General features: G+C 59.9%; 2 protein-coding genes across 3 annotated transcripts; one reads left to right on the forward strand and one right to left on the reverse strand.

Annotated features, from left to right (window-relative positions):
• The first annotated feature begins 339 nt into the window (after positions 1-339).
• Positions 340-17,162, forward strand: STK11 (serine/threonine kinase 11). Of its 2 annotated transcripts, XM_084795567.1 has the most exons (10): positions 566-931; positions 11,889-11,972; positions 12,286-12,375; positions 12,748-12,880; positions 12,948-13,084; positions 13,321-13,448; positions 13,820-13,877; positions 14,605-14,801; positions 16,335-16,541; positions 16,737-17,162. In XM_084795567.1, exons 1-9 carry the CDS (start codon positions 642-644, stop codon positions 16,526-16,528), a joined length of 1,311 nt encoding a protein of 436 aa, XP_084651693.1. In that variant the 5' UTR covers positions 566-641; the 3' UTR covers positions 16,529-16,541; positions 16,737-17,162. The 2 variants fall into 2 exon arrangements, with proteins under 2 accessions (XP_084651694.1, XP_084651693.1); XM_084795568.1 differs by lacking the exons at positions 16,335-16,541; positions 16,737-17,162 and adding an exon at positions 15,071-15,243 and having other exon boundaries at positions 340-931.
• Positions 17,026-25,892, reverse strand: CBARP (CACN subunit beta associated regulatory protein). The gene is made up of 10 exons (XM_084795511.1): positions 25,607-25,892; positions 23,791-23,890; positions 23,538-23,677; positions 23,365-23,429; positions 22,841-22,985; positions 21,729-21,900; positions 21,426-21,554; positions 20,911-21,127; positions 19,453-19,633; positions 17,026-18,722 (listed from the first exon to the last, which is right to left on the reverse strand). The coding sequence occupies exons 2-10, from the start codon at positions 23,881-23,883 to the stop codon at positions 17,762-17,764; spliced, it is 2,103 nt and encodes a 700-aa protein (XP_084651637.1). The 5' UTR covers positions 23,884-23,890; positions 25,607-25,892; the 3' UTR covers positions 17,026-17,761.
• Positions 25,893-27,045: the final 1,153 nt, after the last annotated feature.

Below are 27,045 nucleotides of genomic sequence, written 5' to 3' on the forward strand. Positions count from 1 at the left end.
TTTCCCCCCCCTCGGTCTCCGGAAAGGTTCCCTGCCGCCCCGGTTTCGGTGCCCGCGGCGGCCTACGGGGCGTCCCGGTGTCCCGCGTCCGGGTGGACTCCGCGCCCCGGGAAGTCGCGGAACTAAAAGGGGGCCGCGCGCGGCGTCGGCGCGGGCCGGACATGGACGGCGCGGACCGGCCTCGGAGCGGCCGCCCGGGCCCCTGAGCGCGGGGCCTTGGTGGCGACCATGACCTAGCGGCCCGCGCGCCGCGACGGCGGACCGTCGCCTTCGTCGGAAGCAGCGTCCCCGCGGACCCGAATCGGGGGGGGGACGCGAGAGTTGGGGCGGGGGGGGGGCTCGTTGCTCTTTTCATTCTTGTTTTCATTTTTCCCCCCTCCTTGAACACCTAGAAGAAGAAGAAGAAGAAAAGGGGAGGGCGAATCAAAAGTGAAGAGTTGGCGCCCCCGAAGGGGACGAGGACCCGGTTAGGGTACCGGGAGGGTTGCGGAGTCGTTGCTTTTTTTTCCCTCTCTCTCTCTTTTTTTTTTTCTTTTTTGAACATTTGGAAGAAGCCGGGGAGGGGGCACGGGGGGGAAAGGGTGCGGAACTTGAAAAGAATTGGCGCCCCCGAAGGGGACGAGGACAAAGACTGGTCCAGGATGGACGTGGCGGACCCCCAGTCGCTGGGCCTGTTCCCCGAGGGCGAGCTGATGTCGGTGGGCATGGACACCTTCATCCACCGCATCGACTCCACCGAGGTGATCTACCAGCCGCGCCGCAAGCGCGCCAAGCTCATCGGCAAGTACCTGATGGGGGACCTGCTCGGGGAGGGCTCGTACGGCAAGGTGAAGGAGGTGCTGGACTCCGAGACCTTGTGCCGCAGGGCGGTCAAGATCCTCAAGAAGAAAAAGCTGCGCAGGATCCCCAATGGCGAGGCCAACGTCAAGAAGTAGGTGCCAAGGACCTGGGGCCGACGCGGGCGCTGCCATGAGCTGCTTCGGAGGCCCCTTCTTCCTGTACTATCTGACTTCTGTTTCCTCCCCCCCCCACCTTCCTCCCCTTCTCGTTTCCTTCCTCCTTTTCCTCTTCCCTCCCCTCTCACTTATCCATCTACCCCATCTCTCCCTGAGTGTCACACCTTGGGGGGGGGGCGGTCAGGGTGCTGGGGGCCGCCTGCAGGACACTCCTAAGGGGAGGTCTTGTGGCCGCCTGTGCGCCTCCAGCCCTCCTCTTGGCCGGGGCCTGGCGGGAGCCGCGCCTGGCTTCCTTGGCGGGCGTTGCCAGGCGGGTGGCTAGTTTGTTTACGCAGTCAGAGGGAACCAGTGGGGCCAAAAATAATGGTGAACAGAGACACTTGGGGTGGAGAGGAGGTGGCCGGCCAGTGCTGGCGCAGGTCCCTGCGGTGTCCTCGGAGGTTGGCGTCGTCGTTGGGCCGTGGGGACGTTTTTTATCGAGCCTGCCCGGCTTGGCGGAACTTGGGAAACTTCACCTACCAGCTTCCAAGAAGGGGCCTTATCTTCGGGGCCAGCATTGGCAGGGACGCTCTGCCTGTCTGGTGACCTTGCCTGTGGGCCTGTCCCAGAAAAGGCTGGGAGCTCCTTGTTTTTGCCAGCCTGGCACTGCTCTGAGTGGTCCCCACAGGAAGCTGGGCAGATACCCCGGAGCAGGTAGTGCGCCCCGTGGTGGAGGCTAGGCTAGCCTCAGGACCTGCTTGGCCTTTTGTGTAGGAGTGGCCCGAGTCAGTCTGGCACTGGGCGACCAGGGGGCCCAGCAGCAGGTGCTCCTCCAGGTGGGAGCAGCTGAAAGTGAAATCAGAGGCCTCAGCTGGGTAAACCTGGCTCCAAACCATTGTCTAAAGGTGGAGGTGCTATAGGCTGCTCGTTTCTGGGTGGTGTCTGCCGGTCTGCCACTCCAGCGGCCCCCTTGGCTTCAGGCCCTTGGGAGCCCACTGTGTCTGGCTGCCCAGCCTGGATCCCATCTTGGGTCAGCAGCACTCCACGTGCACAGGTCAAGCCTGTGTGCTGTCTCTCCTTGTGACTTAGGAGCTCTGTCTATGAGTTCGTAGCCCTCATCTGCTTCTCAAGGCTTCTGCTGTCTGTAGCTGGCGTGGCCAGGTCAGGTGTGGCTTGCAGAGCCAGGGCAGCTTCAGCTGAGAGAAGTTGGTTTCTAGGCCCTGAAGGGACCCCACCTGAGGTGGTGGGGAGGAATGGGAGTGGTGGGTGTCACATGTGAACTTAGGAGGGATGCTGGACACAGACCACTGGAGGCCACCAGCTCCCAGACAGCTGGGGTACCGGAAAGAGCCTGGACTGTGTGTCAAGACAGGAGTCGGCCAGGGCAAGTGGGCACACACCTGTCGTCGGTGCCAGAGGGATTGCGGCAGGAGATTGCTTCCGGTTCTAGAGCAGCCAGGGGCGCACAGTAAAGCCTGGCCTCATAAGGAAAACTGGGGTTGGCAGGACATCTCAGTGGTGAAGGGACCACATGCTAAACAGGTTTGCTCTGACTTCCATGTGCGTGTTGTGGCACATGTACACACGGGATAAAAACCAGGAGGAGAAGCCGAGAGCAGCGCTGCCGAGCATCTGCAGATGCCCCGCACAGTCCTCATGGCGTGACCTCAAGCCAGGCGTGTGCGGCGGCCAGTGCTGGTGTGGACCCCCTGCCTGAGTGGCTTGTGGAAATCCTCGTCTACGCACGGCCACGGCCTGTGAAGGGGCAGCTTGCCGACAGCTGCTCAGGCAGAAAGGGCCTTTGTCTGTAGGAGCTTAATAGACTGCGTTCAAGTTGTCTCTCATGGGGAAGTGTCCGGAGCCTTCCAGACAAGCCTCTGGGGGCCTGTCCTGCAGTCGGCACACAGCTTTCTCCCAGTACCACACTGTGGGTGCGCGCCAAGGCACGGCACAGTGTGGCACCTTCATTCCCGGGGACACTGCAGGAACCTGTGCCCCAGCTCCTGTCTCCCCACTGTGAGAGGTAGCAGGAGCTTAGTACTGACTAACAGGAGGCTTTAGGAAGTTGCTGGTGACCTGTTGGCTCTACCGCTCTGACCTCCCCCCCCCCCCCCCCCCGCAGTGTGCTATGGTTGCCCTGCTCTGCCTTGCCTGTGGGCCTCATGTGGGTATGGCCCAGTGCCCAGTGTGAACCCCCTGGGTACACGGGCCTTGCTGCCTGTTGCTTGTGCATAGAGACAGTTCTGAGACCTGCCAGCAGGGACAAGTTGAAGAGCCGCCTCAGAATATGGCACGGACACAAGTCTTGAGTCAGTGCTGCGTGTGTGCTGTAGTGTAGGGCATGGACACCAGCCGTCAGTTGGTGCTGTGTGGGTGCTGTAGTGTAGGGCACAGGGAGAACGCCCCACTGTGGCTTGCCACCCAGAAGAACACTTTGTTTTGTATTCTTGTATCTTTTAGTTTTGTTGTTGGTGTATTTATTTGTTTTTGAGTTTTCCTTCTTCCCTCTCTCCACCAGACAGGGTCTCTCTGTGTAGCCCTGGCTTTCTTGGAACTCACTCTGTAGACCAGGCTGGCCTCAAACTCACATCCACCTGCCTCTGCCTCCCAAGTGCTGCGGTGACAGCCATTCACCACCATTGCCCGGCCATGTGACTTTTATCATGTGTGTATGAATAGGGCGGGAGGGAAGGCAGGTGTTTGGGTGCCTGTGGAGGCCAGGAGAGGGCATCGTCCTCTGATGCTGGGCTTGTGAGCTAACTACATACTGGGACCCAAACTCAGGTCCTAATCACTGAGCCTACGCTCTAGACTCCAATTTTGAGTGCTTTGAGATGTCTCATGTAGCCCAGGCTAGCCTCAATTTTGGTGTGTAGTTAAGAGTGGATGACTTTTGTCTCTTGAGCAGTGGGATGCTGGCTGGCACCATAGTGCACATTTATTTTGCTTCTCTGAGGCAGAGTCTTGTCACAGCCCTTGATCTTGAGCTCTGGGCCTGTGTGTGTGTGCGCTGGGGCCAGGCATGCCACCCGATCTGGTTGCTCGTTGCCAGTTTTGTGCCATGGATGGCCCGCTGTGGCTGGAGGGCTCTGTGCCTGTGTTCTCCCAGTCCGCTAAGGCGAGGGCTCCTGCCGCCCTTGTTCCTGCCCTCATATTTCCTAGTCGCCCTCGCCCTCCCGATGGGCGGTTAGGGCTGAAGGCTTGGCGTCCTGGCAGTATGGCTCATGCTTAGCTGAGCTGTGTGCCCTTTGCAGAGTGCCCGGCCACCATCTCTCCTTGGCGACAGGGAGCACCTGCTCGGGCAGAGCGGCTTGTGCTAGATGGCCAATGGCCACTTAGGGATGGGGGGGGGGCTGTGTGCTCAGCTGTTGGGTGTCGCCGCGCTGTCCGGATCTGCACCTGTCTTGAGTTGCTAGGGCCATGGGAGGTACTGGCAGCTTTCCAGGGACAACTGGAGGCCACAGCATGGTGACTGGCTGTGTGCACTGTGCATAGTTGGGATGTTAGCGAGGTGGGAAGCAGATCCTGGACTTTGTTGGCTTTCAGCCCTCAGCTCACAGAACATCCAGCGCAGACTTGACAAGATGCTCCTGCTGCCTGCCTGCGGGACCGTGCTGGGCCCTGGGTTCCTTGTGTGTGTGTGTGTGTGTGTGTGTGTGTGTGTGTGTGTGTGTGTGAGTGTGTGTATGTGCGCGCGCGCATGTGGAAGCCAGAGGGCCACCTTAGGTCCTCTCAGTGCAGTCCGCCTTCGTCAGACAGACTGGGACCTGGAGCTTGTAGCTGGACACCTGTCCAGGCTCCTGGTGTGCACTGCCACAGTCAGAGTCCCACGGTGCTGGGGTTAAAACCCAGGGCTTCCGGTGAGGGAGCCGTGTTGGTGGACAGAGCCAGCACAGGCGGCAGGCTGGACTGTGGTGGCGTGGAGCTCCGGTGTCTGCCGCGTGCGGGACTCTGTGTCAGTCGTGTTGCCCACCTTTCCTTTTCCAGGGCTGGGGCTGGGCACGTGCACGGCAGGCGCCGTGTCTGAACCCTGCTGCCTTGAGAACTGGCTTGCCGTGTGTCCTCGCTCCTGAGCTTAGAGCTCTGCCTGCGGCCGAGGGCCTGCACTTCCTCAGCTCCAGCAGCCCTGTGCTCTCAGCTCTGGGTAGCTGGCCAGACAGCAAGACTATGCGTCCTTTATGGGCCTTGCCTGGGCTGCCCGAGAGAGAGCTTGGGTGGAACCTAGCGGAAGGGCCTTCCTCTCTCGCCTGCGCTCTGCCTGCTTCCTGCTTCCTCCAGCGCCAGTGTGCAGCCAGCTTCTCTTAGGGCCATTTTCTGTTGTTTCTGAACAGGGGCTGACCTAAACCTGCCTTTGCTTGCATAGCACCATGCGGCTTTCTTTTCTTTTAAAAAATATATTTATTTATTTATTTATATGTATTATACATTTATATATTTGCTATATATACTGTATTTTGCCTACATATGAGTCTGCACTCCAGAAGAGGGCACCAGATCTCATCATAGGTGGCTGTGAGCCACCATGTGGTTTCTGGGAATTGAACTCAGGACCTTTAAGAAGAACAGACAGTGCTCTTAACCTCTGAGCCACCTCTCCAGCTCCATCCTCTCCTTCTTTTCTTGGTTACCTAAAAACAAAAACAATCCCAGCACTCGGGTGGCAGAGGCAGGTGGATCACTGTGAGTTCAAGGCCAGCCTGGTCTACAAAGCGAGTCCAGGACAGCCAAGGCTACACAGAGACCCTATCTCAAAAGCAGACAAACAAAAAACCCACGGAGCAGGGGAGGGTGGCAGAAAGCCCTGAAGCTGGAGTGGGAGGCCCTTCCTGTGCCTGAGCTGCCTGTGCTCTCAGGCCCTCCTGCCCTTAAGCGCTCCCTACCCACAGCAAGGGGTGCTGAGCGCCTGCTCAGGTTCTGCAGCATTTGACCAGTAAGCTGCATACAAGCAGTAAGGTTCTTTGTTTTTATTCATTTTTTTAATGGCAACTGTGTGTATAGGAGTGTTCTGCCTGCATGCTGTGATCCCAGTGCATACAGTGGAAACCCCAGAGGGCATCAGCTCCCCTGGACTTGGAGTTGTGGGTAGCTGTGAGCCATTGTGTGGGTGCTGGGAATTGAACCTTGGTCATCTGGAGGAGCTCTGAACTGCTGAGCAATCTCTCCAGCCCTAGCTGTTTGTTTTGTTTTGTTTGAAACTTTTTTTTTTTGAGACAGGGTTTCTCTGTGTAGCCTTGGCTGTCCTGGACTCACTTTGTAGAACAGGCTGCCCTCAAACTCACAGAGATCCGTCTGCCTCTGCCTTCTAAGTGCTGGGATTGGATTATAGGTGTGGGCCACCATGCCCGGCTTTTCTTTTCTCTTTTTTTTGAGACAAGGTCTCTCTGTGTTAGCCTTGGCTGTCCTGGACTCGTTTTGTAGACCAGGCTGGTCTTGATCTCACAGCGATCCACCTGCCTCTGCCCCCTCCCAGGAAGCTGTTTTAATTATCAGTGTAGCCCACCCAGGCTGGCCTCAAATTCATGACTGTCCTGCTTCAGCGTCCTGGGTGTTTGGGTTAGCAGCTGTGTGCCACCATGGCCCATTGTCAGGATGCTGTGGTCCCGTATCTGTCACACACTGGTCTCTTCGCTGTCCCCCAACGCCTCACAGAGGCCACTTAAGGACGGAGGGGTCTGTAGGCATAGCTGTCCCCTGTAGGAAGGCTTAGTGGCAGAACTTCGAGGTGGCTTATCACTTCACATATCTGCAGTCAGGAGGCCCATTGGCTGTAACACCTGCTTTTGCGGGGACTTTCTCCTTGCTCAGCCCTAATCTGGGAGCTCCCTCAGACTTGGCCAGTGGCTTGGGTCCTGGGTGCCAGTTGATGGTCACCATTAACCATCTCACACTGTACTTACCCTCACAGGGGGCTCACAGCACACCAAAATTGGGACACCAGCGAAGTCCAGTGTGGAGCACCAATGAGTTTTGTTGGGGTTACTTAGAGGAGCAGAAGTGGCTCAAAGACAGCTGCGTCACGGAAGCCCTCCACAGCGTGGAGGCAGAGGCAGGCCATGGCACAGGCTGCTGAATGTCCTTTGGTTGGAACCTCCTCCAGGCAGCTCACTGGGATTTGTGTCCTGCAGGTTGGCTGCTGTCTCAGGCTTTGCAGTGTCACTCAGCAGCCTTCATTGCTTACTCAGGAGGGCGGGGCCTGTGCATCTGGTCCTTTTCAAGGACTTCCGGAGCTGTTTTGTGGTGTGTGCCTTCTGGGGTTTGTTTTCTTTTTTGTTCACGACAAGCTCTGGCCATCCTGGAACTGGCTCTCTATACCAAGCTTAGAGATCCGTCTCCTCTGCTCCTTGGTCCCAAGTGCTGGGGTGCCCCCCCCCCCCATCTATATTGTTTACGTTCTGTCTTAAAGATCTTTCCTGCAGGATGGAAAGTTTTAGTCTAGGAAGAAGCTGCCACAAAACACCATCTCAACTCCTATGTACAGGAGGGGACACCCCTCCAGGCTCTTTCTTTTTTTGTTTGTTTTGTTTTTTTCTTGAGACAGGGTTTCCTTGTGTAGCCTTGGCTGTCCTAGACTCACTTTGTAGACCAGGCTGGCCTCGAACTCACAGAGATCCGTCGGCCTCTGCCTCCCCAGTGCTGGGATTAAAGGCGTGCGCCACCACACCCAGCTAACGTTTATTTATTTAGTTAGTTTATGTATATGAGTGTATGTATGTGGGCAGGCCAGAAGAGGGCACCAGATCCCAGGATAGATGGCTGTGAGCCACCATGTGGTTGCCGGGAATTGAACTCAGGACCTGTGGAAGAGCAGCCAGTGCTCTTAACCACTGAGCCATCTCTCCAGCACAACTCCCACCTCCTTTTGTGGCATGGTCTCTACATAGTCCTAACTGTCTTGGAACTCACTATGTAGGCCAGGCTAGCCCCGAACTCAGAGATCTATCTGCCTCTGCCTTCTGAGTGCTGGGATTAAAGGTGTCTTTAATGGCCGCCTTTAGGCTTTTCATAGCTTGTTTTGCAGTGCTGCGGATGGGCCCAAGACTTCCCTTCAGGCAGGTACCCTGCCCTAGCCTTTCTCTTCCTGGCCTTGACAGTGTCTTGTAGACTGCTTCCAGACATGCCGACATGTGCTCCCTGCCGTGGCGCAGTGAGTAGAGTCCAGAGGGCGCTCTCAGGCCACAGCTCCCTGCATGGCCTCAGGTGGGTGGGTAGGCAGGGTTCTGAGATCCCTGGATGCAGAGCTACGGCCTGTTGAGACCCCACGCTGACTGGGGCAGGGATCTCTTCTCCACACGCTGTGATGTTCCATAGCTGGGGCGGGCCTTAAACTCTTTCCTTTATTAAAAATTTAAAATGTTTTCTTTTATATTTACATGTGTGCCTGACTATATGTACGTGCACCACATGCGTCCGTTAGCCTGTAAACCTCGGAAGAGGGTATCAGACCCCCTGGAGTTGGACTTACAGTAGGCTGTATTTTTTTTAATTTATTTATTTATTGTATATGAGTGCTTTATCTGCAGAAGAGGGCATCAGATCACATTATAGATGGTTGTGAGCCACCATGTGGTTGCTGGGAATTGAACTCAGGACCCCTGGAAGAACAGGTGGCGCTCTTAACCACTGAGCCATCTCTGCAGCCCTATTTTTTTTTTTTAAGAACCTACTTTATTTGGGATTCCTTTTATTTATTTATTTAGTTTGGTTTTTTGGTTTGCACCACCACGCCCGGCCAGCTTTGATCTTTTAAAACCCGCTTTTACTTGGCGTTCTTTAATGCGTATTGCTCTCTTCCAACCCCCTGAGCCTGGGTGGGAGAGAAGGAAGGTTAACAGGGACAGGAGAGGTGGAATTCTCTAGACTGTTCTACTCTTCACCGTCAGATTTCCAGCCGACGCCTTAAACAGCGACAGCAACCACAGCCACAGAACCCTCTAAACGCTCTCTGGAGCGAGCGGTTCGCTAGGAATGAAGCAGTACAGTGCAAAGCCAAGAAGCCAAGACATGTGGAGCGCTGTAAAGGCAATCTCTTTGTTTGGGGGCTGTTTTATACTCTGCCATAGTCTGTACAGGATGTTTTTCAACTGGTGAAGACCACGCCCCCCACATGAGGCAGTTCCCTTTCTAGTGGACAAACCCCATGGGTCCTCACATGAGACAGTTTCACATCGTGCACTTGGGATCAAACAAAAACATACTTTCTTTCATTCTTTTTTTTTAAAGATTTGTTTATCATATATACAGTGTTCTGTCTGCATGTACACCTGCACACTAGATTCAGGCACCAGATCTCATTACAAATGGTTGTGAGCCACCATGTGGATGCTGGGAACTGAACTCAGGACCTTTGGAAGAGCAGCCAGTGCTCTTAACCGCTGAGCCATCTACCCCCCCCCCCCCAACATGTCTTCATCCACTACAGTTGTGAGCTGCCATGTAGGTGCTGGGAACTGAACCTGACTCCAGCGTAAGAGCTCACAGCCTCTGCTTCCGCCATCTCTCCAGCCCCTGGCTCTGCACTCTTGGGCCTCCCCCCTCAGCCTCCTGCATGGCTGTGTTGACAGGCTGGAGTCGCACTGGCCGTGTGCATCATGCCCATGTGCAGCTGACAGCCCCCGACAGCCGTGGTCCAGCAGCCGAGTCAGCTTGGGTAGGAGCAGTGAGGCAGGCTGCAGGGCAGGCAGCCTAGTCAGGAGGCTGGCGCAAAGTCAGGGCTTATCTGCCATGCTCTGGTGGTCTTTATTGACAGCTTTGAAGTCACAAGAAGAGTGCTGGGGTCTGGTGGCCTGCAGATACACCATACAGATGACACTGAGCCCACAGAGTTGATGGACCTTTGAAGTCAGGTTCTCTGTGCTGGGGGGCAGGGGTTGAGGGTGGTTGGTTTGTCCAGGGACATTGGGGGCTGCTTGATTGCTAAGAAGCCTGGACTTGCTGCTATACTTAGCCCTAAGGGCAGGAGCATGCCCAGGTGCAGGTGGACAGCAGACCCTGTGGAGAGCCAGGCTGGTGGTGGCTCAGCACTGTCCTTGCAGGTGTGCTCTGTGACCTGGGAATGGCGTGCTTCAGGAGGGTGCAGCCGGGGACTGTGCACTCTGTGTGTGTGTGTGTGATGGCCTGAGTTGAGGCTGCTGGACAGGACAGGGTAATTAGGGTCCGGGAGAGGCCAGAGGGTGTCTGGTGGACAGCACTGAAGCCGCAGAGCCACTGTGGTCCAGAGGGGTGTTGGGGAGCACCACCTAATGCTAAGAGCAGTGGCTGGGGTTTGTGTGGTGATAGCCGGGGCGTGGAGGAGGTGTGGGGAGAGAAGCATCAGACTGCCTGTGTGTGGCACCTAGGGAGGAAAGTTCTGACTGCAGAGTGGGCAGTGGCTCTGGGCAGCCTATGGGTACTGCTTGGAAAGGCGGCGTGGTGCCACGTTGCATTGATGTGTGTGCTGAGGGCGAGCTGCAAACTGGTCCCTAAGCCTGAGAGTGCGGTGGTGGGCACTGGCAGCCTCATGCCTGGGGCCTCTGCCTGGCCTGCCCTTCTGTGGCCCTGTTAGGTACAACCCCTAGGAGTCTGTGTGGGGAGGTGGGCTGGCTCTGCAGGGCACAGCTGTCAGCTGACTCAGCTCAGGTGTCCCCTGTACAGTGAGTACTGCCCCTGTTATAGTGGTGGCATCAGCTCTCAGCTTCCTAGTAGGCTTTAAGCCTTGCCTTGGTGACAGTCCCTGCCCTGATGTGGGGACATTAGGATGGGAGCCTTGGTTCTAAAGCTTAGTAACTGCCTGGAACTCAGTGTGGAACTGGGGAGCTGGTAGGGGCCAGGGCTTGGCTCACCATGGATCTTAGCTGCTCCAGGCTTCTACACGGTTGCTTCCCAGGAACCCCGGGACCAGATGCTATGGCCTCCTGGGTGCCGGCACCCCTCTGGAGCCCTGGGGTGGCTCAGATAGTTGAATCATGTGCATTCAGCCTGTGTAGTTTCCATTTCGTGTTTGTGGTTCCTGGGGACAGAAGGTGAACTGGGGCTGAGCTGCCACACTGAGGAGGGAGGGCTGCGGTGGCCCACTGGCCCTGCCCAGCAGCCCTGGGAGCAGGCAGGGTGGCAGGGGAAGACAGCCCAGAGCATCATGGCTGTGCTCAGGGAGACTCTTGAGACGTGGGACCTGAGGGAGTGGAGGCAGACTGAGGGGGCTGAGCTGTGAGGGGCAGACAGACTAGAGAGGAGTAGTCGGTGCTGCCCTCACCCACCACAGCACGCCAGCCTCTAGGACAGTGTGTAGAGTGTACGTCATCACTGTCTAGTGCCACAGCGTCCAGTCACCATAAAGGAAGCGGGTGAGCTGTCCCTCCCAGAGTGTCCTCCTGTCTTTGGATTCACTTGTTCTGGACATTTGCTGTCATGGAGGCCACTGTGTGTGGCCTTTTGTGCCTGGTCTCACTGGGCATGCTGTCTTCAGGGTCAGAGCCTTGTTCGTGGTCACACGTGTGGGGTGTGTGCAGTGTCTGCAGTGTGTGAGCCTCGCCTGTCGGCCCTCTTCTGCGGAGAGGCTGTGATGGGTGCTGAGGCATGCCTCTGCGACCGGCCATGGTCCCCTCAGCCTGCTGGACCAGGGCACTTGCCAGTGACCATCTCTGCTGCTCCCAGTATCTGGGCTGACCTTCATCCCAGCTGGGGGACATTCAGGGGTGTGAGGTGGGACAGTACTGGGGAGAAGCCCTGTGGCCCTGTTGTGGCCTAGTGCTAGGAGCTTTACTTTTCCAAATCAATCTCCATGTCCTGATGGTCCCTCCCTGAGGGGACGATGCAGACCCCCCCACCCACCCACCCACACTGTGATCCGAACCCACCACAGCCCAGGTGACTGTCCACTCCCTGTGTCCAGTGTATTCCCAGCCGGGCGGCTCTGCCATGACTGGGTGCGGGCCCCTCGCAGCAGGCAGGGCGGATGAGCAGTATCCTCCATTGCAGGGAGATCCAGCTGCTACGGCGGCTGCGGCACCGGAATGTGATCCAGCTGGTGGACGTGCTGTACAACGAAGAGAAGCAGAAGATATATCCTGTGGGGTGCAGTGGGGTTGGTGTGGGGTCCCCGGGTGTGGTCGGGCGTGCAAGCCACGTTCAGCAGCAATACCTCGCTTGGTGGCTCCTATGCTGCCCCAGGAGCGCCCAGATAGCGCCCTGTAGTTGGCTGCAGTCTTGACTCCGATGTGGTGATGGTAGGGAGCATGGAGGATGGCCAGGCAGCAGAGCAGTGGCCAGTGCGGCTCTGTACTCTCAACAATCTCCCGTTGCGGCCCCCCAGACCCCTGTTGCTAGGCACGGGGCTCCCAGGGCCTGGTGTGTGCTGCTTTCCTTAGCGCCCTACGTATATGGTGATGGAGTACTGCGTGTGTGGGATGCAGGAGATGCTGGACAGTGTGCCTGAGAGGCGCTTTCCTGTGTGCCAGGCTCACGGGTAAGGACCCTGCTTGGGGGCAGGGCGGGCAGCTAGCACCTCCTGAGCTCATGGCAGCCATTGTCAGGAAAACAGAGATGTGCTTGGGGTTACCCTCCTACTAGGCCCTGTGGGCCCACTGCCTCGCAGCGCCACAGTGGCTCCGAGGCCTGACTAACGCACCCAAGCCAGCAGTCACAGCCCTGGTTAATACAGAAGGAAAGGGAAGGGAAGAAACAAAGCCGGGGAACAGCTCCCTGGGTTTGGACAGCAGGCGCTGTAGTCAGTCTGGCCTTCTGAGTATCAAGATGCCTGCCCCATGTTGGGCAGGCCTTGTGAGCCCCCATGGTGTGGGCTGCGAGCCTGTGGGCTGAGCCAGTCCCACCCATCCAGGTACTTCCGCCAGCTGATTGACGGCCTGGAGTACCTGCACAGCCAGGGCATTGTTCACAAGGACATCAAGCCGGGCAACCTGCTGCTCACCACCAACGGCACGCTCAAGATCTCCGACCTGGGTGTTGCCGAGGTAGGCATCGTGTGCAGGGCTCCCGGGCCGCTTCTCCTGAGCTCCCCTGACTCTCGCTGCCCTGCAGGCCCTGCACCCTTTCGCTGTGGATGACACCTGCCGCACAAGCCAGGGCTCCCCGGCCTTCCAGCCACCCGAGATTGCCAATGGACTCGACACCTTCTCAGGTTTCAAGGTGGACATCTGGTCGGCTGGGGTCACACTGTAAGTGTCCTAACCCTGCAGCAGGTGTGGACTGCATGCTTTCTCTAGGCCTCTTGACCCACAAGCTGTGGCCAGCAGGGGTGGGTGTAGTTGCCCTCCGCACCCCACCCCACAGGGCTCTAGTAAATGTAGGGCACTACAGCTGCACGTCTACCATTTAATATTTATGCTCTCTGCGAGTTGGGGGCCCCCGGCCTCCGGGTGCGGCCAGCACTGACGCTGTCGTCCATGTGAAGGTACAATATCACCACGGGCCTATACCCGTTTGAGGGAGACAATATCTACAAGCTGTTTGAGAACATCGGGAGAGGGGACTTCACCATCCCTTGTGACTGCGGCCCGCCACTCTCTGACCTACTCCGAGGTGGGCATCTCCGGGTCACCTAAGCATCAGGACAGCCAGGGACAGAGCCCCTGGTCTGTGGAGGGGTTCTGAGTCAGCCCCTGGGGGGCAGGTGGCAGTGGGGTGGGGCCAGTGGCCTGATCAGACTGACAAGACAGCCCCTTCTGTTACCTGTCAGCCAGCGTGGGAGGTCTCTGGGACTCAGTTTCCCTGGTGTCTGCAGCAGGTGGCACTGGTGACAGGTTTGATGGCCCCACTAAGGGGTTCTCAGTGCTATTCCCTGGCTGCCTGTTGCTATCTCCCTGGGGCCTAGGAAGGCCAGTGGGATGGATGGTGGGGTGGGGCAGTGGCACAGAGCAGGCAGCGGCTGCAGGGACCCTTCTGTCACACAGGGATGTTGGAGTATGAGCCAGCCAAGAGGTTCTCCATTCGACAGATCAGGCAGCACAGGTGAGCGTGGGCTCTGCTGACAGGAGTGTAGTCTGGGGAAGGCGTGTGTGAGCTTGGGCTATGAAAGGGCTGCCCACTGCGGGCAGCTGTGCGTCCGAGAAGCTGCAGCGTCAGGGATGGAGTTCAGGTCCTTCCACAGTGGGGAGAGTGGCAGGGGGAGTTGGGAAGGGCACATCAGGCTCTGCCAGGCTTCAAGGGAAATGACACTGGGACCCCAGCTGGGCACTGGCCCAGTGGAGCCCGGCCGCCTGGGAGTGGAGCCAGGGAGCCAGCAGGAGACAGGAGGCATGGTGTCTTTCACAGCCTACCGGCTGGAGCCTCTGTCTTACCCTTCATTCATGGACCAGCCATGCGGGGGGGGGGGGTGCAGATGGGGGTGGCGCAGCCCTGGCTCCAAGATTCTCTGAGCCTGGCATGTGTCCTCAAATCTGTTGCTACCTCCTTGCTGGCCTGTGTTCCCCAGTGAGGCCTTCCAGCCTACCCTTGTTCAAGGGTGGGGCTATGGGTACAGGGCCCTAATTGTCCACCCCAGGCCAAGGTGCTACGCCTGCCATTGATTGGGTAGTGGTCTAGGACCCAGTTGCTGAGACCTCAAGCCTGTACCTGAGCACTGAGGCCTTGCCCTCTGCGAGGGCAGCAATGGGGTGTGAGCTGTGCTGGCCTGCACAGGTGGCCAGCCCAGGTCACCAAGTGCCTGATGCCTCTGCTGCTCATGGCCTTTCTGCAGCTGGTTCCGGAAGAAACACCCGCTGGCTGAGGCGCTAGTGCCTATCCCACCAAGCCCAGACACTAAGGACCGCTGGCGCAGTATGACGGTGGTGCCCTACCTGGAGGACCTGCATGGCCGAGCCGACGAGGAGGAGGAGGAGGACTTGTTTGACATTGAGGATGGCATCATCTACACCCAAGACTTCACAGTGCCTGGTGAGCTCTCAGGCTGGTCCTGTCCCCAAGGCTCAGCTGACCTAGCCCAGCACGGCCAGGTCTTCTGGTGGCTATGGCATCTCATTCCAGGCTAGCCAGCGGGCTCCCCGGGCCTCACCTACAGCTTCTTAAGGCCTCCCTGGCTTCATCTACAGGAGGAGGGGACCCTGGAGGGCAGTGGGCAGGTGCCCTGAGACAGCCACTTGAGGGTTGGGTCCAGTGGCCCTCAGCCCTGGCCGACCCTGACCTTATATCGCCTTCTTCCCCAGGTGTCGAGGAGGCGGCCGAGTCAGGGCTTAGCGAGGATGCATGCGACACATGCATGTGGAAGAGCCAGGGCGCAGGCCTTCCTGGAGAGGAGCCTGAGGAGGGCGTCACGGCCTTAGTGTAGCTCCCTGGCTGCTGCCCCACCCATGTCCTCCATAAAGCTTTGTCCACTGTGTCTGCAGCTGGATGCTTGCCGCGACTGCCCTCGCCCATCAGCACCCTGCATGCTTCCCTCCAGGGTGGCAGAGGGCGAACCTGGGGTCAAGGCTCTCGGGGGCTTTGGTTCCTATGCCCCTCAGGCCATGGGGAGAGTGTGGGCTCTGGACTCCTTGTGTCCCCTATAGCAATTGAGGATTCTGAGAGCAGAGCATCTGCTGGGTGCCTAGTTGGACCCACAAGGACACGTGTACACCTGATGGCCACCTTTCCTAGACTGTGGCCACAGGCTGGGCTCGCACTGAGAGCTGGTGCCTGGCAAGGCCATCTTCATGTGGGCTCCTCAGCTGGTTGCTTGAGGGACGCTCAGGGCTGCTGTGCTCTGATGGAAGGCGAGGGACACTGCCTTGTGTCCGCGTGGCCATAGAGTAGTTGTTGTACCAGTGCTCTAAGGCCTGACAGCCTGGAGCCTCGGCCACAGCAGGACAAAGGGGCTTCCTACCAGTGCTGTGGATGGAAGATGGGAGGGGGAGGGTTTCCTGCTACTGGGTCCACCTGACCTGATACCTCACTTTGATCCAGAATGAGGGCCGGGTGCTGCCAGTCTGGGCGAGGAACTCTGGGTCCAAGGGCGCAGGCAGCGGGGCCTCGGCTGGGTTCCCACAGCCACATCTCAAGCACATACAGGCCACGTAGTCACATGCTAGAGACTTGAGCCCAAGGAGCTTCAGGAGAGGTGACCTGCTGTCCCACCGTGAATGCAGGCCAGCTGAGTAAACTAGGCCTGCAGCCCAGCTGATGGTCTCCCTGGCGGTGGCCAGCACAGCTAGTAGTCCCCAGGCTGAGTGCTGGGGCTGGACTGTGGGCCTAGGGCCTGGCTCCCTTGGAGAGCTCTGGGAGCTGATGCTGGCTGCCCAGGCTAGACAGGCAGGTGAGCACCGGGCGCTGCATGGGGGCCAGATCACAGCACTGCAAGGCACTGGGCCTGGCTGGACAGGCTTTGGAGCTGCTGAGGGGTAGCCCGTGGCCAGAGAGCATAAAACTGCCCAGCCTCGGGCCGTCAGGGCTGCCTGGCCCTTGGCTCAAGCTGTGCTTGCGGTCTCCCTGCAGGACAGGTCCTGGAAGAGGAAGTGGGTCAGAATGGACAGAGCCGCAGCCTGCCCAAGGCTGTGTGTGTGAATGGCACAGAGCCGCAGCTCAGCAGCAAGGTGAGGCCGGAAGGCCGGCCCGGCGCCACCAACCCCACGCGAAAGGTGTGCTCCAGCAACAAGATCCGCCGGCTCTCGGCCTGCAAGCAGCAGTGACTGCGGCCTACAGGTAGGCACATGGACCGTGGCATGCACAGTGGGTGTGTGTGCTGCTCCTGGGGCAGAGCCTCACTGGTTGCCAGGGGTGGCGTCTGTCTGCTAGGTGAAGCTACATCCCTACCAGTCGTAGTTTCATGAAGGGCCTTTCCCGCTCGTGGTGGTGAGTACCTGGGGCCCCGTGCTCAGTGACTGTTTCTATCTGCAGTGTCACCAGGACCTGCCCCGGCAAGGCAAGGCTGCGGTTCCCGGGCCTGCCCGTCCCGACACTTGGGGACATTGGAGCTGAGGGTGGACCCGCCGCCCCGGAAGCACTTTATGTCGAGACCACTGGCCGGCCTTGCCCGCATGCCGCTCGCGAGCCTCGCTGTCTTTGGTTTGGTTCCTTTTTTTTTTTTTTTTTTTTTAAATAAAACAGGTGGATTTGAGCTATGACTGTGAGGGTGTTTGGAGCAGGCGGGGCTCAGGGTGGCCTGCAGAGAAAACCCAGAGCGAGCGAATATGCAGAGACATTTATGATCAACCAGACAACACGACTACCCGCGGAGGGCGCAGGGCAGGGAGTGGGCGGGCACTCACGGCGAGGCCGCCCTATCTTTTGGCAATAAATAAAGCTTGGGAAACTTGAAGCTGCCACCTGGGCTGTTTTGTCCGTGTGTCCAAAGCCCAAGGCTCTTGGGGGAGGAATGGGCTGGGGTGGGGCCTGTGCACATGCGTAGAGCAGGAGCAGGGAGTTATTGCTCGGAGAGGGACGGCACAGCTGCTGCGAGCGCACACCATGGCGAGGTAAATGGATTGAGGGGCTGGGGCGGCGAGCTCCTCTCTGGTCCTCAGTGCCCCACGGTCCTTTCCCTTCCAGTAGGTTCACGCATGCGTATGGCAGGCAGTGGCGCTGCCAACACGTGCTCACGAGTGGACGTTCAGCCGGTTCTGGAGGGAGGCTGCGCATGCGCGCCTCAGAACCTGCCCCACCCAGCCTCAGAGGCTGGGTGCCGCCGAGTCCGAGCTCTTCATCCTCCCTGCAGCTGAGCCTGGGTCCTGGAGCCTCGTGCCTCGGGAGGCCACTGCGCCCTGCTGAGTGCCCGAGGGGACACCGCCTGTGCGCGCTTGGGATCGAGGCCGCGTGCCCGTGCACTGCAAGCCCAGGTTTCTCCCGCTGTTGCCACCATTCCCGCAGCTGCCCCAAGTGTCGCCAGAGAAGCTGCCGAGCGGTGGGTGGGCCGAGTTCACAGTTTAGGCCGGGCTGTGGTCAGGGGACGTTGGGGCAGCAGCAGCGACAATCAGCACCGGGGAAGAGGCCACTGGCTCAGCAAGGCGGGGAGAAAAGAGTCTCTCGTCGAGGCCGGCCGCCAGCTTGTCCAGCAGTGCCCCGGCCGGTTCCACACACAGCCCCGAGCCTGGGCAACCACCGCCTCCGCCGCCAGGCTCCTCCTCGATGACAGGGATGGCCGGGTCATCGCCGGTGGTCGGCAGTGCTCGGCCTTCAGGTGGACAATCGACGCTGTCACCTCGGCGCAAGGGCGCACGAGCGGGGCGCACCACCCCAGGGGGGGTGGCCACGCGCGCGCCGCCGGGGTCACTGTGTTGCCGGCCTCGTTGCCACTGCTTCCGAGCATGGGTGTGAGGGTGCGCACGCGCGCGGTGCCGCGGGGCGTCGTCGAAATGCGGGTCGTGGCGCAGGAACTCGTGGAAAAGCGCGTCCGTCTTCTCATCGATGCTGTAATCGCGGCGCGGCCTGCGTGGCCAGGCCCGCGGGCTGCGGGGAGGGCTGCGGGCTGGCACAGGAAGTTCGTTGGCTTCGTCGCCCGCCCCGCGGCCCTCGATGCTCGCATACCCGCTGTCCATCTGCAGCAGGCGGCGGGCCTCGCCGTCCTTAGGTCGCAAAGCAGGCGGAGACTCGGGAGGGGGCGGGAAGGCGGGGGCGGTGCCGCCACCCCCGGAGCCGGAGCCCGAGCTGTCGCCGCTGCGCACCGAGTCGCGGTCATTGCCGCTGCTGCTGTGGTCCGATGCAGTGGCCGCGTGGAGCTCGAGCGAAGCGCGAAGGCTCCACAGGTCACGGTAGCTGCACTGCGCATGCTCGGCGTCCTGCTCTTGCTGCGGGTCCTGCTGCTGTGCATGCTCGGGCCCCAAACTGATGCCATGCTCTGGGGGAGTCTCGGGGCTCGCTCCTCCCGTTGCCTCAGCCGCCTCTAGCCTGCAAGGCCAGGCCCACGTGGTCAGAGCCTGCAGGCATTGCCCTGCCCTGCCGGCCAGGCCACTGATTTGTGTTATTAGGGACTGTGGACATGGAGGGGCTCCCACGGAGGCCTGGCCACTCCTAGGTACATTGATGTGCAGGGGTGGACTCAAGGGAATGGGCCTAAACTAGACCCCAAATTGGCCCCTCGTCCTAGATCTGGTCAGGTGGGAATCCCTGAGGCCAAGGGTCACCCCACAAGTCTGCAAGGCCTCACTCAGCCTGTTATCCCAGTGGTGCTACCATTTGGGAGACTTGTTTTGGGGTTGGGAAGGGAGGCTACTTCTGATAGAAGCCGTTAGCAAGGCCCCTGCGAGTGGTCAGACACTCATCGGGGGTGCAGCCAGGCAGAAGGGACACTGGGACCACTGAGGAGCCCTTCAGGCCTCGGAGTCGGCCACAAATAGGCAGGGACAGGGTAGGCCCAAGCCTGGCGCCCTGCTCAGGTGGGTGTTCCATCTTGGAGACCCTGGGGCCATCAACTGCCCACCTACCCTTACCCAGTCTGTCCCTGCTCCCCTCCTCCTCCTCCGGTCTGCGCTGGAGAGGTGGCCCCCATGAAGTGGCCAAGGTGACTCGAGTTCGTGTCCACAGGGCCAGGAGGGCAGTCCCCGGGCCACCTATGGGGGATGGGGCAGGGCAGGGGCCCACAGGCTCACCCTTAGCACCTCTATCTACTGAAAAATACCTGCCGAGAGTGGGGGGCGGGCTGGTGGGGCTGGCCAGAAAGGGGCGGGGGGGTGGGAAGGCCATCGAGTCGCCCGCGCTGGCAATGTACTGAATGAAATCCGGGTGGGGGACGTCCCCCTCCTGCTCCATGCTCTCACTGGCTGCCCGCTGCCGCTGAAAGTGGTGCCGCTTTGGGGAACCTGTAGTGAAGGGGAAGTCCGTCAGGCAAAGAAACTGAGGCCAGGACCAGAAGTCAGGCATGTGCGGAAAGACATCCCACCCGCGGGCGGGGGTCAGGGGGCGGGGAGCCCAGCCCAGAGAGCCCTGTCTGGACAGGTGTAGCCATGAGAAGGGACATCCAGTGGTTTAGCACCGCCCAGCTCTCTGAAGCAGGAGACAGGGAAGTGGGGGGGGGGTGTTGTTTTGGGGTGCCCACACGGGAGGGTGGAAGGTGCTGCCTGGAGGCTCCACCCCTGCCCCAGCTCCTGGCCAGTAGCCAGAATCTTCCCCAAACAGAACTTCCCGCCCACCAGGTGGGGTGGGAGCCACCCAGCAAACAGGTTCTGGGCTGCCACACTGGCCTGTGGCTGATCTCCACCGTCTGGTCTCAGCCCAGGTGCTTTCCCACCCGGGTAGTCTACAGGTCCCGGGAAAGGGCGGGGCACAAGCCCTCTGCCCCCCAGATCCCTGCCTGGCATTCCCCTTCCCTCACAGGGAAGCCAGCACAGAGGAGACACTGTCCCCTACGCCAGGCCAGGGCCACAGGCTGGCCACCTGTTTCTGTAAATAGCTTTAGTGGACCAATCCATACTCATTTGCAAATGAAAGTTACTCTGTTGCCACAAAACCCAAACTGTCACTGCCTAGGGCCTTATCAGCCTCGGGGGAGGGGGGTCAGCTGGGTATGCCCAGGCCTGCAATCCCCAGGACTCAAGAGGGTTCCTGGGAGTTTAGGGCCGGGCCCCCAGCTACGCAATGAGACAACTTCTCAAAATAGATCCTAAAATTAGTCTGCCACGCCCCCTTCCCTTCCTTTTTTGGAGATAGGCTCTCATGTAGCCAAGGCTAGCCTCAAGCCCACGGCTAGGCTGAAACTGGCTGCGTTCCCACTCTCCTTGCCTTCTGCACTCCCAAGTACTGGGGTGTGCACCTCCACGCTGGTGAGGGAAGCCTACCAGGGCCTCATGCTTGCTAGCTAGAGATCTTCTACCCCACCGCCGGGACCTGTCCATAGAAGTCAACGGGACTGGGTGGCGCTCCAGGAAGTGGGGGACCACTGGCATACTGATAAAGGCGAGCACCGCACCCACATCCGCGCGCACAGGTCCTGCGCACCCTGCCTTGGATCGCAAGGGACAACTGACAGGCTTCCTAGGTTTCTAGGAAGAGACATTCAGGCCCTGGGGACTCGGGCCACTTGCTTGGCCTCATCAAGACGGCCCCTAGAGGTCACGACGGTCACTCTGGGGTGCCTTACCTCTCGTGTCCAGACTGGATGCTCTCTGGCTTGGCTCCAGCTTCCATTTCTTGACCTTGAAGTAGGGGCTAGCCCCGTCCAGGCTGGCATGGCGGCGGAGCCGCGTGAAGAACTGCAGCACAGTGCCCGCCCCTGTGGAGCTCGTACCCATCTCCCCGGGTGGTGCCATCTCAGGCCCAGGCCCAGCAGCCTTGGCCCCTCGTGCACCTGCATCTAACTGGAGGGGGGAGAGGGAGCGTTGCACGGATGACTGTCCGGCCTGGAGTCCCCTCTCCCAGCCAGCCCGCAGTCACCCCCCTTTCTAACAGCCGCCTCTGTCAGGTCAGAGCTGCCATCCCACGTCCGGTCTCTCACGGGGTTGGAACCCTCTGGAAGCTTTCTCCTCTGGAGTAAGGAGGTGCTCATCTGCCCTTCCCACCCGCCTGGCTCTTACAGGGAATTCTGGGAGTGAGTGGTTCTGAGAGAGGTGACCTCGATCTTGGGATGGCCGTGGGGGAGCCAGAGGGAACCCTCACCGAGGTGCTCTCTCCAGATTCACTGGAGGCCGAGGGGCTGATCTCGGACAGGTCCACGGAGTTGTAGGGATCACCCGGCAGGGCAGAGCTGGGGCCCACTGAGCGGCCGGTGAGGGCCTTCCCAGGGGGCTGTGCAACAGAGAGATCAGGGGAGGACAGAGTGACACAGAGTCCAGACCGGCGAGGGGGACAGCCTACCTCCCCATGCTAGACGGCCAGGACCTTATTTGGTACCTACTTGGACCCTTCATACCCACCCCTACCTTGTGGAGGACCAGGGCTAGCTGCAACTGTGACCCTCACCTGGAAAATAGCCAAGCTGTCCTTTGGGGCGGTAGCTGGGTGGGGTGTGGGCGCTGCGCTGGCCTCGCCAGAATCACACTCATGGATAGTAGCGATTTTGAGCGGCGGCAGGTGGAGGTGGGTGAGGCGGGCATTCTTGAGGTGATGGAAGTCCCCCTCTGTCAGGGTGTACCTATGTTGGGGACCCCAACAGTCAGCCCTTGGCAGTCCCTAGCCTAAGATCTACTTTAGCATTCTGACAGGCAGGTCTTTAACACCCTGTTCAGGGATGACTGAGCTTCTGGCTCTCCTGCCTCCATTTCTCAAGTGCTGAGACGCAGGTCTTTGCTATATCAACCAGGTTGGTCTTGAACTCATAGACTATCCCCTGCAACACTAAACATTCCCTCTTTTTTTGTGTGCATTTTTTGTTTTGTTTTGTTGTTTTTCGAGACAAGGTTGCTCTGTGTAGCCCTGACTGTCCCGGACTCACTTTGTAGACCAGGCTGGCCTCGAACTCACAGCGATCCGCCTGCCTGTGTCCTGTGCTGGAATGAATGTTTTTGTTTGTGGATTTTTGTTCCCAGGGGTTGGCCTTGAACTTTGCAGCAATCGTCCTGCCTCAGCTGAGCACCTGCCGGCTTTTCACACATGGACTACCACACCTGGTGTTCTTTTTAAAGGCAGGTCTTGAAACGCACCCATGGCTGGCCTGGAACTTTCTATGCAGACCAATCAGGCCTCAGATTTGTAGCAATCAGGAGTGGAGCGATGGCACAGGTGTGAGGAGCACTTCACTGCTCTTGCAGCGCCCATATTGGGGCGCTCAGAACCACCAGTAACTCTAGCTCCGAGGAGATCTGACGCCCTCTTCTGGCCTCCGCGGGCACTTGGACTTAGGTGTACATACGCGCGCCCCCGCAAATACTTATAAATAAAAACAAACGTTTAAAAAAAAACAAGTCTAGTAATCCTGCCGTCTCATCCTGCAGTGTGCGGGTCTTGAACGCATGGACCTCAACATCGGTATTTCCTCGACTATAGCCACCCTGCCGGCCCATACCAAGAGACCCGGGCCAGGGCCCCCCAGTTCTCCGCACCAGCAGCTGTGACCTCCCCCTGACTTCCCTCACCGGCGGCCCTTGTCCTGAGCCTTGCGGCTCTGTTCGAACAGGGCAGCCTCGTTGAAGGACACACGGCGGCCGGTGGAGCTGGTGGCTAGGAAGCGCTCTGTCTCGGTGTCCTGTCCCTCCGGGTCTTCCCCCCTGCAGTCGGGGTCTGTGAGGAGAGCCAAGAGAGGGTGGGCCCGGGGTGGGCCGCGCGTGTCTTGCTGCCAGGCAGGCCGCTGGGAGGGGGTGGGCCGGGAGGGGGCGCGGGCCGAGTGAGGGCAGGACGGGGCGGGCTGGGCGGGGCGGCGGGCACTCGCTCATCCGCTCACACACTCACTCGCTCTCAGCACGCGCCTGTGCGCACCTACGCCTGGGCGTTAAGGAAACAGAGATGAGTCGGACTCGAACTGCGCCCAGTCTGGTGGGGGAGACAGACAGACAGACCGTCAGGCGGCCCGAGGGGGCGGGCAGGGGGCCGAGGGGCGGGGCGCGGCGGGAGGCACAATCAAGTGCAGCGAGGGGTGCTGCAGGCCACGCGGGCCCCTCACCTTGTATAGGGTGGGTGCCGTTGTCCAGGTAGGTAGTGGTGGTCTTCTCTGCTTCGTCCATGGCCCTGGGAGGGGGAGGGGAAGGCGAAGGGTGAGCCGGGATGGGGAGCCCCACTTGTGAGGCTCTGCAGGCGCACCTGGGCGCGTCGCCAGGAGGTTTCCGAGGCATGCACCTGTTGAAGCGCTGGTGCACCTCCCAGCAGCGTTTGCAGAGCAGAAGGACGCCAGACAGCACCACCAGCGTGCCCCCGACGAACAGCGACATCACCACCACCAGCAGCACATAGTTGTCCAAGATGGGGTCAGGCTCGGCCTGGGTGGGTGTGAGGGGGTGAGTGCGCAGGACCGGGGGTGTTAGGGCTCCATTGCAGGGAGGGGGGGTTTCCATCCCCCATCCCCTACCCCCGGCCTCCAGGAGTAACCCACCGTGGGGCGGCTGGTGATGTTTTCCCACGAAGTCGTCAGGGCAACGGTGGCAGTGGTGGCGGCCGCTGTGGCCATGGTGGCCGTGGGCTGCATTTTGAGGCTACAGGTAGGGCATAGAGCCAGCTCAGGTTCAGCTCTGCCTGCCCCTCCCAACAGGAGCCCCTGCAAGTCAGCCCCCAGCATCCCCGTGCTGCAGCAACAGCCGTCACTGGGTGACTCATGCACAGGTGGGGCCGCGTCAATATTAGCTGGCCCCCCCTAAACACACACCTCCCATCCCCCAAAGGCGCCTGCAGCCAGGGCTTTTTTTTCCCAGGACCTCTCTTTCGCCATCTTTAATACATAGAAGGTGGCATCATGCGTGCGCAGGGATCTCTCTCTCTCTCTCTCTCTCTCTCTCTCTCTCTCTCTCTCTCTCTCTCTCTCTGTGTGTGTGTGTGTGTGTGTGTGTGTGTGTAAGTGTGGGTCTCCCACATCCCAGCCACCAGGCTGGCCGGTGTGGCCGGCCCAGCAAGGTAACGCAGCCATGCCCAGGAACGGTTAAGCACCCTTGGAGGAATGGGGCCACGAAGCCTTCACAGCACTCAGGCGACATCCCAGATGTCGGGAGTGTCTCAGGGTCTTGGGGCACAGAAAAGGAATTGAAGACAGCGCACCTGAGGTGCGGGACAAGGCTGCACCAGCAACTCACACCCCCGCCCCGCCCCAGTCACGACACCAGAGGAAAAGGTCCCTGTGCCCCACACTGGTGGGAGTGGAAAGGACAAAAGACGCTCATCTGTTCCTGTCCTGAAAAATCTGGTTCCCATGGCGACGGTGCGCAGGGCCGCGCGGGGGGGCGGGGAGGGGGCTGGTTGCCAGGCAGAGGGAGGCGGGCGGGGCGCGGGGGAGGACGCCCACGGGGGCGCCCCGAGATGGGGCCAAGATGGCTGCTCCACCAGGCCTTTGCCAGGAGCGTGGGGAAATTGAGGCTATGGTACATCGTGGGGTGGGGGTGGGGAGAAAAAATTCAGGAAGGGGCTGTTTAAAATTGCACCTGACTCATTCCGGGCATGAAGATGGCTCGGGAGTGATAGGGACCGATCTGGCCAGCCATCCCTAGTTCCCACACCGAGCGTGAGCACCCAAAGCCCTTTCCCACGGAAGAAGAGCCCACAGGCTCCAGCGCCCTCACTGTTTTTTCGTAACGGTGGAGGAGTGGCGCTAGTGGGGGGCAGGGGAGGGAGGCTGAATAAACGAATGCGCCCCTAGGAAGGCTACGTGTCCTCAGCACTCCGAGGCAGAGGACAGAGGGCATCAATTGGCGGGTGGCAAGGGGCGCATATGTAGGTCGGAAAATGAGTTCAGGCCGGAGGGGGGTGGGGCATGGTGAAGAGGGTGATGAGAGGTGAGGAGGAAGATGGCTAGAGACCCAGGGCGAGGAAGGTGGGGTCGTAAGGGCCAGCGAGAACGCGAGCCTAGATTAGGGGTCCCCACAGGACGTCCCTCGCCCCCACCCCCAGTAGGATACAGTGCCAGAAAGCACAGCGAACCCGGTGCCGGGCTCATGAGGATGCAGGAGGCCAAGGCGACATTGCTTTCGCCCTGTCACTAGGGTAAACTGAGGCAGAGGGCGGGCTCCCCCTCCGGGCTGCAGACGGTGGGCGGGGTGCAGGGCGGCTCAGGCCTTTCCCACGCTCCGCTCCCTCCCCGGAGCCACGCACGCGACAGGACTGGTGGGTCAGGGAGGGCCCTGGAGCTGGTCGCCATCCCCTGGCCGCGCGTATCCGCCCTCCCGTCCCCGCCCGGCCCGGTCGCCAAGGCCCGCCGCGCCTACCTCAGCGCCGGGGCGTGCGGCCCATGGGCGGCGGGAGGGCGGGCGGCGGATGCACGGCGCTCCCGGTTGGCTCTGGAGCTCGGTGGCCGCGGAGCCGGCGGAGAATTTATGAATGGAGAGAGCGGCGCGCGGGGGAGGCGCGCCAGAGAGGAGGGGCCGCGCACGTGATCGCGTTGGCGGTGAGCCCGCTCCGGCCCCTGGCTCGGTGTACCCGGTAGCCGCCCGGTCCAGCAGCCTGGCCGCCCCCGCCGCTCTCGCCGCCGCGTCTGGCTCGCTGCGCTCTGGCCACCGCCTCCCCTTCCCTTCCGGCGGGGGCGGGGGGCGGAGCCTGAGCTCGCGGCGCCCCCTCCCGCGGCCGCGCGGCCCCGCCCCCCACATCCCTGCACGACTCAGTCTACTTGGGGCTGCAGTGTCCGGGAACCTGGTGCGGGCGGGGCGCACTGCGCCCCTAGCCTAACAAGGGTCTCGAGTCTTGGGGACCCTGGGCTGTCTAGTTTCTTACCTGCAACTCCTACTGTGCAATTCCAGTCTGTGGGTCCTCCTGGTCTACAAGCCATGTCTAGGTACATACCCCCTCCTATCCACAACATGCCTGCTTTTCGTGGATGGGTCCAACAGATATCCAATGCTGCCCCACACCTTCTCGGAACTTGCACGCAAAACTGGTTGTGTGATGGTGCACACCTCCATTTGAAAGGCGAAATCTGCTGGACCAGGGCTGCAAGGCCAACCTCAGCTAGACAGAATTCTAGGCCAGTTCGAGCTGCGTGAGATCCTCTCTCAAACAAAATAAAGCCTGTTGAAATAGCTCAGCAGGTAATGGTGCCTTCGGTAAAGGTGCCCAAAGACCCATGTTCCATCTCTGGGTACCCACTAACTAAATGAACGCAGTAAGAACTTAACTTGCGTTCATAGAGGTCTATTTAGAATGACCCGTTCTAGGCACCCGCCTTGCCTTGCAGTCACTTCTGTTTCCCTTCCTATTGGTGCTGGGGTCTGTCCCATTCCAGGAGCCTACGCCCCCAGGCCCTTCCTGCTTCTGCCCTGTTCTGCCCCCACAGTCAAACCAATCGAGGTGGGTGACTTATACGGATCTCTAGGACGCCAACCTCCTTTTCTTTTCAGTGAAGAGGACTGACACAGAGACTGACCAGGCTGGCTTCAAGCTCAGGCGTTAAGTCACCAGTTAAGCCCGAGCTACAGGCAGCTGCGAGCCGCCCCACATGGGCGCTGGGCAGCGCTTTACTAACTGTGGAGACGGCTCTCCAACACCCTAGGCTTAGGTTTTAAAGAACACTACTTGTCTGGTCTGGTAAGGCACAGTGGCCACGTCAGGTGGCAACACAGGACAGGCATAACCCTACGTTGGGGTCCTTGCTTCATGGAGCACTGGGTAGATGTGGGGTCCTGGGTCTTGCGTGTGTGCGTGAGTGCAGGAC

This window comes from Acomys minous, assembly GCF_964271855.1.
Source record: "Acomys minous genome assembly, chromosome: 9".
Lineage (NCBI taxonomy): Eukaryota > Metazoa > Chordata > Mammalia > Rodentia > Muridae > Acomys > Acomys minous.

Bases quoted from the DNA above. Each gene is read 5' to 3' on its own strand.
- STK11 (XM_084795567.1), top strand. From the start codon at position 642: ATGGACGTGGCGGACCCCCAGTCGCTGGGCCTGTTCCCCGAGGGCGAG. The intron at 11,973-12,285 runs ATATCCTGTGGG...TTAGCGCCCTAC, and splicing joins AACGAAGAGAAGCAGAAGAT to GTATATGGTGATGGAGTACT. The intron at 13,878-14,604 runs GTGAGCGTGGGC...GCCTTTCTGCAG, and splicing joins CGACAGATCAGGCAGCACAG to CTGGTTCCGGAAGAAACACC.
- CBARP (XM_084795511.1), bottom strand. From the start codon at position 23,883: ATGCAGCCCACGGCCACCATGGCCACAGCGGCCGCCACCACTGCCACC. The intron at 23,678-23,790 runs GTGGGTTACTCC...ACACCCACCCAG, and splicing joins ACATCACCAGCCGCCCCACG to GCCGAGCCTGACCCCATCTT. The intron at 19,634-20,910 runs GTAAGGCACCCC...CCTTCACTACAG, and splicing joins ATCCAGTCTGGACACGAGAG to GTTCCCCAAAGCGGCACCAC.